General features: G+C 20.7%; 3 protein-coding genes across 3 annotated transcripts; all 3 read left to right on the forward strand.

Moving 5' to 3' along the window:
• Window positions 1-1,539: 1,539 nt before the first annotated feature.
• Window positions 1,540-1,950, forward strand: B9G98_01794 (putative intron-encoded DNA endonuclease 1; the record flags this gene model as incomplete). Its single annotated transcript, XM_024808351.1, has 1 exon — window positions 1,540-1,950. The coding sequence occupies one exon, from the start codon at window positions 1,540-1,542 to the stop codon at window positions 1,948-1,950; it is 411 nt and encodes a 136-aa protein (XP_024664119.1).
• Window positions 1,951-11,986: 10,036 nt separating this feature from the next.
• B9G98_01795 (Putative COX1/OXI3 intron 1 protein) lies at window positions 11,987-13,756 on the forward strand (the record flags this gene model as incomplete). The annotated part of the gene is made up of 2 exons (XM_024808352.1): window positions 11,987-12,798; window positions 12,943-13,756. The coding sequence occupies 2 exons, from the start codon at window positions 11,987-11,989 to the stop codon at window positions 13,754-13,756; spliced, it is 1,626 nt and encodes a 541-aa protein (XP_024664120.1).
• A 1,096-nt stretch (window positions 13,757-14,852) lies between these two features.
• Window positions 14,853-16,433, forward strand: B9G98_01796 (Putative COX1/OXI3 intron 1 protein; the record flags this gene model as incomplete). Its single annotated transcript, XM_024808353.1, has 2 exons — window positions 14,853-15,231; window positions 15,808-16,433. The coding sequence occupies 2 exons, from the start codon at window positions 14,853-14,855 to the stop codon at window positions 16,431-16,433; spliced, it is 1,005 nt and encodes a 334-aa protein (XP_024664121.1).
• Between the last annotated feature and the right edge of the window lie 1,212 nt (window positions 16,434-17,645).

The raw sequence follows: 17,645 nt of genomic DNA on the forward strand, positions 1-17,645 counted from the left end.
TAGTTTGACTGGGACGGTAGGATTAGAAAAAGTATCTAATCTGTCTATTAGATAAAATAATAAATTTATTAAATATATATTATATTAATATATAACAATATAAAATTAACTTTATTTTTTAATAATTAAATAATAGTAAAAAATAAGATATCATTAATTTAGGCAAATAACTAAAATATATAAAAAATGTATATAAATAAGTATAATAGTATAATGATATTAAGATAAATAGACCTACAAGTCGAAATAATATTTACGTATAGTATAATGAACAACTATTGATGAAGTTAATCATAGTGATAACGAGTAAGGTACGCTAGGGATAACAGCCTAATATTGTGTGAGAGTTCATATCGTAAACAATGATTGGGACCTCGATAAAAAAAATAACGATGTCGAGGATAAATTGGGTGAATTGACAAGAAAATCTAAAATATATATTTATTTATATATAAAGATAACTTGCAGCGAAGTATTATCTATACATAATTAAAAAGGATAATAAACGTTCAACGACTAGTTAATGAGTAGTATAACAATAATTTAACCACGAGCGCCCAAATATTTATAATATTTTATATAAATATAAGACATAGTCTGAACAATAATGAAAATTATTGAAATTAAATAATAAACATATTTAATATAAACATAAAATTGGTCGGCTCAACCTATCCTACTGGATGCAAAAGATGGTAAGGGTACGACTGTTCGTCGTATAAAAGGTTACGTGAGCTGGGTTAATTCTTAGCCCATTAATTTAAATTAATTAATTTTAATTTAATATTATAAATATAATTAAATCTTTATTTATAATAATTGTAAAATATTAATAATTATTGGCTGAAAACGGTGAAGACTAAGTTTATTTATATAATAAATATGTTAATACCGTGGTAATTTAAAAATATTTTAATTAATAAAATAAATATTTTAGTAAATACCGTAACGACTCAAGTATATATTTATATATATTTGGACTATATATCTATATATTATATTTAAATAATTGAAATTATATAGTAAACGCCAACTCTTATTTAATATATTTAATAAATTTAAATTAATTTTCTTATATATTTAAAAATTCATTATATAATAAATAACATATAGAATAGAATAAAAGGTAATAAATAAAAAAAAATAAATATGAATAAAATAAAACTAAAATATATAATTGGATTATTTCAATCAATTGGAAATTTAAATATTTCAATAAATAAAAAGAATAATAAAATTTGATTATCCCTAAAATTTAATATATCTTTACAAAAAAAAGATGAAAAAACAATAATAGCAATTAAAGATTATTTTAATTGTGGATATTATTATATAAATAATAAAGGTATTTGTACATATAATGTAACAAATATAAATGATTTAATAAATATTATTATACTATTTTTTATAAAATATCTACTAAGAGGTAATAAATATAAATCTTTTATAATGTTTAAAGTAATAATAGATAAATTATATAATAAAGAACATTATATAAATAATAATATATTATTAAATTTAATTAATATTGCATATAATATGAACTTACTATCTAATAATTTATTAAGATATTTAACTGAATCAGAAAAATTATTAGTTTTATCTAAACCTATACTTTATAATGATTTAATAAATAAAGAATATACTAAATATTATAATAATAATCTCATAGATTTAGATTATATTATAGGTTTATTTGAAGGTAATGGTAATATAAATGTATATTTAACTAAAAATACTACAAATTCATTAAGAATAAAAATGTATTTTAATATATCACAAGATAAATCAATATTAGAAGAAATTCAACAATATTTTAATTGTGGTAATATTTATAATATAAATAATATTTATAGATATGATGTAAAAAGTATTATGGATATTAAAAATAAAATAATACTTAAATTAATTAATTATGATATAGAACTAAATATAAAATTATATAAATAAAATATATTAATAATATAATTAATTGAATAAATAAAATAATAATATTATAATAAATAAAAAAGATATTGAATATATAGTAGAAAATATTTATTATATATCAAATAATAAAAATATAATGAAAAAAGAAGAATATATAAGAGAAATAATGAATAAATATAAGAATATATGAAATAAATAAGATGAAGATATAGTCTAAATTAATATGAAAATATTAAAATAAATTGTAAGAACGTCGTAAGACAGTTCGGTTAATATCTGCCACTAATATCTGAAAAAGATAATCTCTCATTTAGTACGAAAGGATTATATGAGACATTGCCGCTGATGAATTTTTAATTAATGTTATATATATATAGTATTATCGAAAATTAGTTAAGCAGTGAAATATTTAATAAATACTTATAGCATATCAAGTATGAAGTAGTTTATCATATTCAGTTAAAAAACTTATTAGATGAATAAGTAATATAATTTCAATTAAGAATTAAATATTAATTTATTAAATTGAATGATTTTCTTATTTTATTATCTCTTATCTTATTATTTTTATTATATTACAAGCTGGTTTAGCTTAATTGGTAAAGCAATCGTTTTGTAATCGATAGTTAGTGATTCGAGTTCACTACTCAGCAATTAATTAATTTACTTGGACATATGACTGAGTGGTTTAAGGTGAAACACTTGAGTTGTTTTATTCCATATTTTGGAATCACAAGTTCGAATCTTGTTATGTTCGTTTATATTTATATAAGAAAGTCATTATTATTAATATTAATTAATTTTTAAAGAATATCTATACTTTGTAATTAATAATTTATTTTTATATTAATTATATAATATATTTAATAAATATATTAAAGGGAAAATATAATAATATAATGCTTATTTAAATATAATACTAACTAATAGTAGTGTAACGGTTAACATATTAAATTTAGGATTTAAAGACTATGGGTTCAATTCCCATCTATTAGATAAAAAATATATATAAATATATATATATATATATGCACTTATAGTTTAATGGTAAAACATTAGTCTACGGAATTAATAATATAAGTTCAACTCTTATTAAGTGTGTATATAAATAAATAAAAGAGTATAGTATAACGGTTATTATCTGCGACTTCAAATCGTGTGATAGGGGTTCGATTCCTCTTGCTCTTGTATTTTTTATTATATTAGTATAATATATTTATATATTTGATCTTATAGTTAAATGGTATAACGTTAGAGCTTCATTCTAAAAGTGTAGGTTCAATTCCTACTAAGATTAAAAATACCATATATACTTTTCATATAAAAAATATATTATAATATTAATAATTAAATTTTTTTATTAAGTTAATATTTTATTAAAGTATATAATATTTTAAATGCAATATAGTGTAATTGGCTAACATATAAGATTCATGATCTTATGCTACAAGTTCAAATCTTGTTATTGCACATATAAATAAAATAAATAAATAAATATAAAGAATGATAGCTTAATGGTAAAGCCCACCACTCATAATGGTTTGATCAGAGTTCAATTCTCTGTCATTCTATTTAATTATTTTAATAGTAAATATAAATCAATCTGGTGAAATTGGTAGACACGTTATAGTTAAGTTATAATGCTTTTATGCATGAAGGTTCAAATCCTTCGATTGATATATCTAAATAGATTGTAGACTAATTTGGCAAGTCGATTTAAATTTGAGTTAAAAAGATGTAAGTTCGAACCTTACCAATCTAATTTACTATACTTAATTTATAAATAAATGAGTGTATAGTTTAACGGTTAAAACACCTACCTTTTAAGTAGGCCATGTGAGTTCGATTCTCACTATGCTCAATAATAAAATATATAAGTATATAAATAAATAAACGATTATAGGTTAATGGTAGACCATCAATCTTCCAAATTGAGTGTCAGAGTTCAAATCTCTGTAGTCGTATAAAAAAATATTTAAATGGATTATAATATAATATAATAATATTATAGACAATAATAAAAAGTAAAAAAAAAGAAAAAGATGTTAAATTTATGATTTAATTCAATAATAAGTAATGATGTACTTACACTATGAGGTATATATTTACAAGATTCAGCATCTAATGTAGCGGAAGGTATATTAGAAGTTCATGATACAATTATGTTTTATGTTATAATTATATTCTGTTTAGTAACTTATTTATTAACAAGTATAATTATATCATTTAAAAATAATAAATTTAGTTATAAATATTTAGTTCATGGTTCATTATTAGAATTTATATGAACATTATTTCTAATATTTGTATTATTATTAATTGCATTCCTATCATTTATATTATTATATTTAAGTGATGATGTAATAGATCTAGCTATGACAATTAAATGTATAGGATATCAATGATATTGATCTTATGAATACTCAGATTTTATAAATGATAGTGGTGAAACAATAAGTTTCGATTCATATATGATACTAGATGATATGTTAGAATTTGGACAAATACGTTATTTAGATGTAGATAATAGAGTAGTAGTACTTGTAGATACACATATAAGATTTGTAGTAACAGGTGGTGATGTAATACATAACTTTGCTGTTCTAGCTTTAGGTATTAAAATAGATGGTACTCTAGGTAGATTAGTACAAGTAAGTACTATTATACAACGTGAAGGTTTATTCTACGGACAATGTTCAGAATTATGTGGTGTAGGTCATAGTGAAATGCTTATAGCAATAGAAGCAGTATCATTACTATCATTCTTAGAGTGATTAAATGAGCAATAATTAACTATTAATTATAATTAATTTTATTTTACTTTATATATATTAGTAATATATATATTATATGTCTGTGTAGTTTAATTGGTTAAAACATTATGCTGTTAACATAAGTAAAAAGGTTCGAATCCTTTCATGGACTAGATATTAAAGAAAAAATAAATTAATAAAATATATCCATATATTAATAATAAATGGAGAGAAAAAATAAAAAAAATGATAATATTAAGTAGTCAAATAATAAATTGATTAAATAATAATATAATAATAATAATATCAATATTATTAATAATAATGAGTATAATAGTATTAACAAGAATAAATCTAATGATAAGTTTATTTAATTTAATATTATTTTATATATTATTAGGATTATTATTATATATGTTAAATTTAAATGTATTAGGTTTATTATATATATTAATATATGTAGGTGCTATATCAGTATTATTTATATTTATATTATCTTTAATAAATATAAAAAATTCCGAATTATATCATCAAAATTATTCACTAGATTTAATTTTAATTTTATATAGTATTACTATGTTTACATTTATATATTTAAATATATATGATATAGATATAAATACTAATATATTATTAATTAATAATATTTTAGATTATAATAATATATCTAATGTTATAGAATTTAAAATAATAGGTGAATTATTATATACTGAATATTCAATATTATTCTTAATATTAGGTTTAATCTTATTATTAAGTATAATAGCAGGTATTTTATTAATATTTAGAACTAATAAAAAATATTAATTTATTTATATAAATATATATATATACTACAATTAATTTTTATATTAATAATGCCCTTTTACATAATTATATATTTTTACTTATTAATTAAAAATAATTAAATATAAATAATATATCTTTAATATATATTAATTAAGATATATATTGAAAATATTAAAAATAAAAATAAATGATGTCAATTATATTAAATACAGTAGAAGTATTATTATTTTTAGTATGTGTATTATTTACAGTAGCTTATTTAACAGTAGCAGAAAGAAAAACAATGGGTTATATGCAAAGACGTTTAGGTCTAAATGCAGTAGGTTTAATATAATATACCCTTATCTTATTAAATTAATTATATTATTTTATTAATAAATAATATAATATATATTATAATTTTATTTTTATAAATATAAATTAATATGTAAAATAATAATAATACATACCACATTAATAAAATAAGTAAATACTTAAATCCCCCTGTAAAGGGGGAGGGGAAGATCTTTTTATTTTTGTTTCCTTTTTTATTAATATTATATTCTAATATATTCTTTTATATAATTAATATTTTTAATAATATTATATATTATCTAATATCTAATATATTCTTTTAATATAATAATAAAGATTTATATAAATTAATATTAATATATATAATGTAAATAATGAATATAAATAAATATTTTAAGATCATACCCCCCTAATATTTAGGTTAAATTTATAGATACTTAATTCCCCCCTGTAAAGGGGGGGGAGGGGAGAACTTTAAAAATTATTTCACTTTTTTATTAATATTTAATTTTATTATATAAAAAATATATAAATTATAGATTTAATAAGATATAAAATAAGAAGAAAATTAAGAAATTTCTTTTAGCTTAAGTGAAAGTGAACCTTTTGCTATAAATCATCAAATTGCGGGAAAGTCTTAAAGCTTAATTAACTAAATAAATATAGTAATATATTTATGGCACAGGTAATGACTCGTGGTATAGTAATATCAATTAAGATGTACGAAAGGAAATAGATAATCCGCAGCCAAGTACTTATTTATTTTATTTTATTTTATTTAAGTATGCAGTTCATCGACTAAAAGGTGATTGGTATTTATTTATTTATTTATTTATTTATTTAAATACTTAAGATATAGTCAAGCCTTACTTGAAAAAGTACAGAATAATTAATAAAAAAAATTATTTATTTGTTAAATGGATAAAATAGAATTTTATTTAGGGAGAACTCTTCTAACTTTATCTAAGTTAATTAATGAATATTAATTAATATGATTAAAAGAAGATTAACTGTACTATGGATTATTACAAGCATTTGCTGATGCAGTAAAATTATTAGTTAAAGAAATATTAATACTAAAAGAAGCTAATGCATTTATATTATTAATAAGTCTAGTAATAACATTAATAACAGCATTATTAGGATGATTAGTGATACTATTTGGTCTATCATTAACATTAGGTGATTTAGAAAATGGTATATTATTTTCATTAGCTATAGGTAGTTTAGGTGTATTTGGATCATTATTAGCAGGTTGAGGTTCTAACTCTAAATATTCATTTTTAGGTAGTATTAGATCTACAGCAGCATTAGTAAGTTATGAATTAGTTTTAACAACTGTTTATATTATTATTTTAATGTTTGCTTCAACTTTAAATTATACATCTTTAGTTGAAAGTCAAAGAATTATATGATATTGTATTCTATTATTACTTATTACTATCTTATTCTTTATAAGTACTGTAGCAGAAACTAATAGACTTCTATTTGATTTAGTAGAAGCTGAAAATGAATTAGTAGCAGGATTCTTTACTGAATATTCTGCAGGTCTATTTGTTTTCTTCTTTTTAGCTGAATATGGTAATGTTATATTAATGTCAGCAGCTAGTACTATATTATTCTTTGGAGGTTATTTATTCCTAACTTTTAATTTATTTACTTACAATCTATCTTTTATTAACTCATTAATCGAAGGATTATTATACGGTGCTTCTTTCGGTATAAAATTATGTTTCTTTATGTATTTATTTATTTGAATAAGAGCATCTTTCCTTAGATTTACTTTTGATTATTTAATTAAATTATGTTGAACAATATTCTTACTAATCTTATTCGGTTTATTCTTATTTGTTCTTTCAATTTTATTCTTATTTAATGCTTTAACTATATAATTTATTTATTTAGTTAATATAAATTAAATAATTTATTAAATAATTTCATATTTAATTTTACTTTAATAATTATAATTATATATATTTATTATAAAAAAAAAATAAAAAATCTTACTATCTCTTCCCCCCCATAAAAAGGGGGGAATTAATAATATAATAATTTAATATTATTATTTAGGGGGTGTATATCCACAAATTTATTCTTATTATTAAATTTTTATTTTATTATCTTTTTATTATATTTATATCTATTAATTATTATATTTTTATTATTATAAATATATTTATATCAAATATAATAATAATTTTAGTATATAAAATAAAATACCTTTTTATTAATGTATAATTAATATTTATTATTAATTAAATAAATAATTTTAATAAAGTAATTATATGATATAATATAAATATAAAGAGAGAGATATTTTAGATATTTTTAAGAGATAAAAAGATTAAAAATTAAATCTTAACTACCCCCCCCCTAAAAAGGGGGGTTTTAGAATGATCTTAATTAAACCTAATAATTTGGGGGTGTATAATCCCTAAATATTCTTTATTTTATACTTTTTTTTTATTTATATTTCATTAATATTTATTATTAATTAAAGAAATTTTTATATAATAATATAAATTTTATGAATAAAATATAAAATTATAATAATATATATATAATAAAATATTATATTAAATAAATTTATTATAACTTTTTTAATGATATTTACAAATTAAATATTAATTAAATAGAGTAATAATTATTATTTTGTAATATAAATTTTATAAAAAATAATATAAATAATAGAAAGAATTCACATAATATCGCACCCCCCAATCATTTGATTGAGATAGTAGGTTACCAATCCCCCCTGTAAAGGGGGGGGAAAGAATAAGATTTAAGAAATTATTTTTTTATTTAAAATTATTATTATCATATAATTTCATAAATTTATAAATTATTTCTTATAATTTTTATTATAAATTTTAATTTTATATTATAAATTTTAATTTATTTTTGTAATAATTTTTATATAATTATTTTTTGTTTATATATTATTAATTATAAATATATATAAGTATATGTTTTTTTGTTTATATATTGTTTTATTCTAAAGATTTTTTTTATTTATTCTATATATATAAATATAAATTAAATATTTTTTTATTAAATAAAATTTTACATTAAATTATGTAATTAAAAATAATAAAAATGAATTTTTTAAATAATTCTTTCTCCTCCCCCCCCTTTTTAGGGGGGCTTTAGAATGATCTTATTTTAAACCAAATAATTTGGGGGGTGTATAGTGAAAATTAAAATAATCTTAATTAATTTTTTTTTATTAATATTTTTATTTATAAATACAAATTTTTATAATATATAATTCTTTTATTAATTAAATTAAATTAATTTATTAAATATTCTTATTTAAGATATTTTTATGTAATATTATAAATTATAAAGAGATTAAATAAATAATGATATAAATAAATATAAATGTAATATGAATAAAGTAAATAGAGATAACACCCCCCTAGTGAATAAATAAAATTAGTTAGTTCTGAATTCCCCCCCCTAAAGGGGGGGAGGGAGAGATTTATAAAATTTATTTATTCTTTTTTTTTGATAGAATAATTTTTTATATAATTATTTATAAAATTTTTTTTATAATAATTCTAAAATATTATTATTATTATTATAGATTAACACCTGTAAAAAATAAATATTTTTTTTATTTTTTCTAATCATTACTCCCCCCTCTAAAAAGGGGGGGGGGTTTTAGAATGATCTTATTTTGATCAAATCATTTGGGGGTGTATAGTATACATTTAATAATATTTAATTATTATAATTTAATTATTATACTTTTTTTTATAATTTATTCTTTATATTTTATTAATACAAGTATTTATTTTTTATATCATTATTATTAAATATTTATCATAGATAGAATAATATTTATTTGTTTAATCTTATAAATAAATAAGGAATTAAATATTATATTTCCTTATTATTAATAAAATGATTATTATAATTTAATGATTTGTAAAATAATTATATAATTAATTTTATAATTAAAGAAGTAAAAATTTATTTATTATAATAGTATAAAGATAATGTAAATAAGGATAAAGAATATGATAGAAAATATTTAAAGTAAACAATATGAGTAGTAATAATACCCCCCTAGTGAATAAATAAAATTAGTTAATTCTGAATTCTTAAGAGGGTTTAATTTTTAAGAAAAAAGTATTATTTTTAATAAATTTTAATTTATTACTAAATATCATTTTATATTTAAATTAAATGAAATGTATTTAAAAATTATTTATATAAATTTATGTAAATAATAAAATTAAATATTTTACTTAAAAGTAATTTTTATTATTTAATAATTAATTTATTAAAAATTAATCTTTATAAATAAAAAGCATATAAGTATATGTATTTTGTTAAAAAATTTATCATATAAATTTTAATGAATATAAACAAAAGAAATAATTAACATTATAATGGATAAGTTTATTTATATTATAAAAAACAAAAAATATAAATAAAAGAAATAATAATTGGAATACTATATCCCCAATCTTTATATTGGTTTAGTTAATTATTAACCCCCCCCACTTTACAGGGGGGTAAAGAATAAATTTTAAGAAATAATTTTTATTTTTATTATTATTGATATTTATATTTATAAATATTCATTATATTTTATTCATTTTAAATAATTTATTATATGTATTTATAAAATTATTATTAAAAAAAAATATATATATTTAAAATTTTATATATTCTTATTATTATAGATTAATATCTTTACTTAAATAATAAAAGTTTTAAAATTTATTTAATTAATACTCCCCCCTATAAAGGGGGGCTTTAGAATTTATAAAATAAATATAATTATTTGGGGGGTGTATTATAAAAACTAAAAATTTATTAATTATAATAATTTAATTTTATTATTATATATTAATATATAATCATTATTATTTATAATTAATTATAATATATAACTAATAATTATATTATATGTCAAATATCTATTATATAATAGAAATAATTTATTTAATATAATATATAAATAAGACATTAAATATTATATTTTTTTAAAATAAATAATTTTTTTATAATAATTAATAATATTAAAAATAATATTTAAGATATTAATACTTAATTATAAAATATAATTATTATATGTAAATATATTTGTAGGAATAAAATAAGAAATAAATAAAGGAAATGGTTCTTATAATATCACACCCCCCAATCAATTGATTGGGCTAATTGGTTACTAATCCCCCCTGTAAAGGGGGGGGAGAAAGAATAAAATTTAAAAAATTAATCTTTTTTTAATTATAAAATTTTTATAAATTTAAGAATTTAATATCTTTATTATAAAATATAAGTAATAATATATTATTAATATTAATAAGAAGAATGTGTTTAGTATATTGGTATTACTAGCTAAGCTGTAGTCTTAGTAGCATATTGTGCTGTGTAGGTTCAATTCCTATCACATTCAATTTAAATAATAATTATAATATAGGTTAAAATATAATCTATATTTCTTCATTATTATAAAATAATTAATTAAATAAAAAAAAATATATATATAATAAAATGTATATATTTATATAATAAGGTATAATAGAATCGAACTATTACTCTGCTACGTGTAAAGTAGTTGTTTTACCATTAAACTAATACCTTATATTTATATATTATTACTAATATGTTAAAAATATTAGTGAAACAGACATAGGTTGAATGGTGAGACGCTGAGATTGGGACTCAGAGGAAGTTAGTTCGATTCTAACATGTCTGAATATATAAAATTATTTATAATTTTATTTTATATAAAAAAAATTAAAATATAAGTATATAAATATAAAAAATATTAATATTTATATAATGGGAAATAAAAATGGGAAAGAAATCATTGGCTAGATGTGTTTATTGCTATTAAATTTGGTTATCCTGTGTAAGTTCGAATCTTACCTTTCCCGGTTAAATAAAAAAAAATAAGTGACTAATTTGATTATTGATCTAAGAAAAAATAAATAAATATAATAAAGATCATAATATATTATTAAATGAATAATATAACAATAAATTCTATAAATACAATTAAAAACAACCTTATAGCGAAAGGGTACCAATGAGTAGAATCATGATTATTTTCCACTAATGCTAAGCAGATAGGGATGTGCGCCATGAGAGCGTGCTTAGTTATATATTGTAGACTGGATACAATATTATGTATTGTGAATTCTTTTATAGAATACATATCTCGGGTTTTGGTAATATGTAAACCTAATAAGATACATATTATGAAAGCACAAAACAAATGTAAAGTTAACTCGAAGAACTCTAGAGAAAAAGGCTTTATAAGAGAGGATTTCTATGCTTACGTTAAGAAACTTGTATACGTATTGGTTACCACGACTGAGGTTGTGATATATGAGTTCTTAGATATCATATGGATCATTGCTATAATAAAAGATTCCTGTTATTATGGTTATTCACAAGATCCAAGCCCACCTAAAGAGGAAAGTTTATCTATTGAAGATAATAATGCGCAAGAAGCTAAGGAAATCAAACCAGAACAATCAGAATCAAATCTGAATGTTAAAGAAGAACTAAGTAACGAACCATGGGATGTAACCGCCTCTGGTGATAATAATGTTATTGCTAAGCGGGCACGGATGAATCGTAGTACGGACCTTGAAAAAAAGGGAAGGAAGGGTTCAAGTAATGAAGAATCTGATAATAAAACAAAGACAGTGAGAAATAAAAAAGCTCATACCTTTGTTTTAGAAAGATTAGGTAAATATTACGATAAAAGTACAAATACATATAACGGTATAATTAAGGTATTAAGAAATACCGAATTCTTACAATTATGTTATTTGGAAATCAAGTCTAAACTTGGTAACATGACCAAAGGATTAGATAGAACCACCTTAGATTCTATATCTATGAAAACATTTGAAAATTTATCTAAATCTATAATGAATGGTTCATTTGACTTTAAACTAGCCAGACGACATATGATTCTAAAGAAGGATGGCTCTTTAAGACTATTAGGTATATCCTCTCTAATAGAGAAGATAGTACATAAAGGATTACAAGTAATTTTAGAGTGTATCTTTGAACTATTGTTCGAAGAAGAATCTTATGGATTTAGACCAAATAAATCTGTACATTCAGCCTTGAAACTTTTATATTTAAAAGGACATCATCATACATGAGTAATACAGGGAGACATTACAAAATGTTTCGATAGTATACCTCATGATGTAATAATGGACTCTTTAAGGAATCATATAAAATGTGATAAATTTTTAATAGTAATTAATAAATTATTAAAGGCAGGGTATAAAAACCTGGTAACAGGAAAGATTATGAAATCTAATATGGGTACACTACAGGGTTCTGTAGTAAGTCCAATGTTAGCTAATATTGTATTAGATAGATTCGATAAAATAGTAAAATATTCCATCATGCTTGAATATACTAAAGGAAAAAGACGTAAGTCTAATCCGGAATATGATAAATTAATATCTATTCGGTATAGTAGAACAAAAGGTCTATTACATACTCTAGAAGCTAGACAAGCTTTATTAGATATGCGTAAGATACCTAGATATCAAACTAATGATCTTAATTTTAGAAGATCTATGTACATTAGATATGCAGATGATTTTGTATTTTTATTGGCAGGTCTTTATAAAGAAGCATTAGAAATAAAATCTAAATTAGCAGATATTTTAAAAGTTGAATGTGGGTTAGAATTAAATGAAAAGAAAACATTAGTAACTCATTTATCAAAAGGTTTTGAATTTTTAGGAGCTAATATTAAGAAGTTGAAGTATGACAATGAACCAATATTTGTATCTCATACAAAAAATGGTAAACTTGTTAAACAAAGACGAGCAGTTAGATTGAGATTAAATGTACTGTTTAAAAAATTAATTAATCGTTTAATCGATAATAAATTTATTAGACGTAATCATTTAAACAAGATCTATGCTACTCTTAAGGATTCAGTTATCCTATTAAGTCATGATCGTATCGTAGAATTCTTTAATCAAAAATGAAGAGGAATATTAAATTTCTATTCATTTGCAGCCAACAAACATATGTTGGGCAATGTGCATTGATTATTGAGATACTCATTAGCTAAAACATTAGCTAAGAAGTACAAATTATCATCTGCTAGGGCTGCATTTAAAAAATTCGGCCCTTGATTAAAGTGTCTAGATACTGATATTATGTTTATTCTAACAGTTCTTTTATTAACAAATCATGATTATAAAGTAGGTAAAGAGTTAGACTGAAAATTAGATATATTAGATACTAATTGGTTTGGTACTACCACTCAATCATCTATATTTAAAAAATGTTGTATTTGTGGTTCTACTAATAATTTAGAAATGCATCATTTACGTAAAGTTAATGATGTTCGTAGTAGTTATAAATCATTAGATTTATCTTATAAGAAATGAGTTGGATCTTTACAACGTAAACAAATACTATTATGTAAATATCATCATATGATGTTACATAGAGGTCAATTATTACATTATGAAGTGAGAATTATAAACTCTTATAGAGAAAATTTAGGATTATTTCTAGAAACGCTACCAAGTACTAAAGATAAGTAATCAAATATTTACTGTCTATTTAAATGACTTCATTATGGAAAGCCGTATGATGGGAAACTATCACGTACGGTTTGGGAAGCAGTAATGAGTAATTATTGACTTCACTTTATATGGAATTTTCTCATTATTCTCTGGAGTAGTAGGGTTAAGTTTAAGTATAATTATGAGATTAGAATTAGCAGCACTAAATCTACAAATATTAATGCACAACGGGCAATTATTTAACGGTGCGCCTTTGTGTTTATATTATCGGAATAATTACTTGATAATTATCGTATTATTAATCACGAATAATATAAAAATATATTATTCATACGTAAAGCATATAACTTACCTAATTAGGGCCAACTTAATGGGGACAATAGCATGTTATAAAAAGGATATGATTGGTGTATTCTGAGCTAAGGATTGCATGACTAGGTTAACGAACTCCTTTAAAGTCTTTTTTTGGGTATCAATTCCCTCTTACCATTCGGGTATAGAATACTCAGCTGTCAAATTATACGTTGAGGTTTGATGGTTGTGATTAATGAGATTAATAAATACAAGCAGTATTAAGAAAGATGGAGGGTCTAAACAATCTATTAACGGTAATATAAGAACTAAGGGATCAACTGAAAAAGGAAACTTTGGAGTTGACAGAGGTCTCGTAGTACTGAATATTCATCGAAAGATGAATTTTAATATATTAGGTAATACTTTACTTAATACATTAATAAGGAAGGGGACCAGGGGATTCTCTACTAAGGAACTAAATACTTCGGATTTAAAAGAATTAGTAGAATTGGCTAAATTAAGTGAAAATAAAGATATTAAATTAAATAATTTATTAAAATTATGTAAAGATCCTGATTTATTAAAATTAGTTTATAATAAAATTAAGAGTAATCTAAGTAATATGATTGAAGGTACTTCTAGACAAACTTTAGATGGTATTAGTAATAATTGATTTGATTTTATTTCTAATGAAATAGGATCGGGTAGATTAAAAATAAATCTAAGTCGTAGTATAGAAATACTTAAACTAAAAGGTGGTACTAGACAATTAAGTTTTGGTAATCTACGAGATAAAATTATACAAGAATCTATAAAAATTATATTAACAATTATATTTGAACTATTAATGTCAAATAATAGTCATGGTTTTAGGCTTAATAAAAGTTGCCATACAGCTATTTGACAAATAAGAAATAATTTTAATAGTGTTAATTGATTTATAAAAATTGATATTTTAAAATGCTTTGACAGTATTCTTCATAATTTAATAATATCTCAATTAAAAAAACGTATTGATGATCAAGGTTTTATTAATTTAATTAGTAAAGTTTTAAAAGCTGGATATTATGATAGTAAAGGTGTATATCATAATCTAAATTATGGAATACTTCAAGGAGCGACTATAAGTCTTATTTTAAGTAATATAGTTTTATCTTTGATTGATGATTGATTAGATGAATATATTGATAAATTTAATTGCGGAACAGTTCGTAAAATAGATCTAAAATATAGTAAATTATCTCAATTAATTAGACGTGCTAAATTATTTTCAGAAAGAATAAAATTATCTAAATTAAGAGCTAAAACTACAAATCTTCATCTGAAAAATGATCTAGATTTTAAAAGATTAAAATATGTTAGATATGGAGATGATATTTTATTAGGTGTTATAGGTTCTAAACAAGATTGTATTATTATACAAGATAGTTTAAGTAAATTTATAGAAACTTTAAATTTAAATATTAATAAGGATAAAACATTTATTAAATGTGCTAGTAAAAAACTAGCTAGATTTTTAGGATATGATATTAAAATTACTCTAAGACATAAGTATCTTATTGTTAATAAACATTATAGTATTAGAACTATAAGAGGACTTAATAATACTAGACTTATAATAAATGCTCTAATTAGATATATATTAAATAACTTAGTAGATCATGGTTATGCTAGATCTTGTAAAAATGGTAGATTTGCTCAACTTACAGGTTTAGGTAGATTAATGCATGAAGAAATTCATGTAATTATAAATCATTATTTAATGGTAGGTAGAGGAATCTTAAGTTATTATAGATTAGCTACTAATTATAATAAATTAAAACATCGTATTTGATATACTTTATATTATTCTTGTGTATTAACATTGGCAAAAAAATTAAGAATACTTACTAAAAGTAAATTAATTAAAAATTAGGTTTTCTATTAAGAATTAAGGACAATAAAGGCGATATTATAACTCAATTTCTTAGAAATGTATTTGATAATATTGTTAGAATAGATTCAGAATATTCATATAAAGCATGAATTAATAAATCTAATTTTAATGAATTATCTCCTATACTTTTATTATTAAAAAATTAAAATATTGATTACTTGCTTCTCGTCAAACATTAAATAATCTTTGTATTATATGTAATTCATATAAAATGTAGAAATGCATCATATAAAAAAATTATATAGATTAAGATTATTTAAACGTTATGATTATATAACATCGAGAATGATTTTAATTAATAGAAAACAAGTACTATTATGTAGAGATTGCCATATAAAATTACATAAGGGTAATATTACTTATAAAGGTATAACTTCTAAGTTAGGTCTTGGCTTATAATCTCTGGAGAGCCGTATGATGGGAAACTATCACGTACGGTTCGGTGGGGCTTTATATTTAATAGAATAAAACCTATTAGATATACTACTGCTACCCAATTCTTGGTGACCGCTCATGCCGTCTTTATGATTTTCTTTATGGTTATGCTAATAACTATGGGAGCTTTCAGTAATTACTTAGTTCTATTAATGATAGGTACAAGTGATACAGCATTCCTAAGAATAAATAACATTGCATTCTGATTATTAGTACTTAGCTTATTATTTGCTGTATTAAGTACAATAATTGACGAAGGTCTAGGAACAGGTTGAACTGTATATCTACCATTATCATCATTACAATCACATAGTGGTATTTCTGTTGATATGGCTATATTTGCATTACACTTCTCAGGATTCTCATCTATATTTGGATCAATAAATTTAATGGTAACAATAATGAATATGCGTGCTAACGGTATGGATTATTCTAAATTAAATTTATTTACTTGAAGTGTATTAATAACAGCTGTATTAATATTAATATCAATACTAGTATTAGCTGCTAAACTAATAATAATAAACTGGCAGCTTTATATTTCGCTATATGCTGGAACATCCATTTATTTATTAATGGACAATCAGCAGGTAACTTATACAATATATATAATATAAGGAACCTCAGAGACTACACGCGAAAGTTAATTATATATTTTTTAATAAATCCTTTAAA

The sequence above is a fragment of the Wickerhamiella sorbophila genome (genome assembly GCF_002251995.1).
Source record: "Wickerhamiella sorbophila strain DS02 chromosome Unknown contig13, whole genome shotgun sequence".
NCBI classification, from domain to species: Eukaryota; Fungi; Ascomycota; class Dipodascomycetes; order Dipodascales; family Trichomonascaceae; genus Wickerhamiella; species Wickerhamiella sorbophila.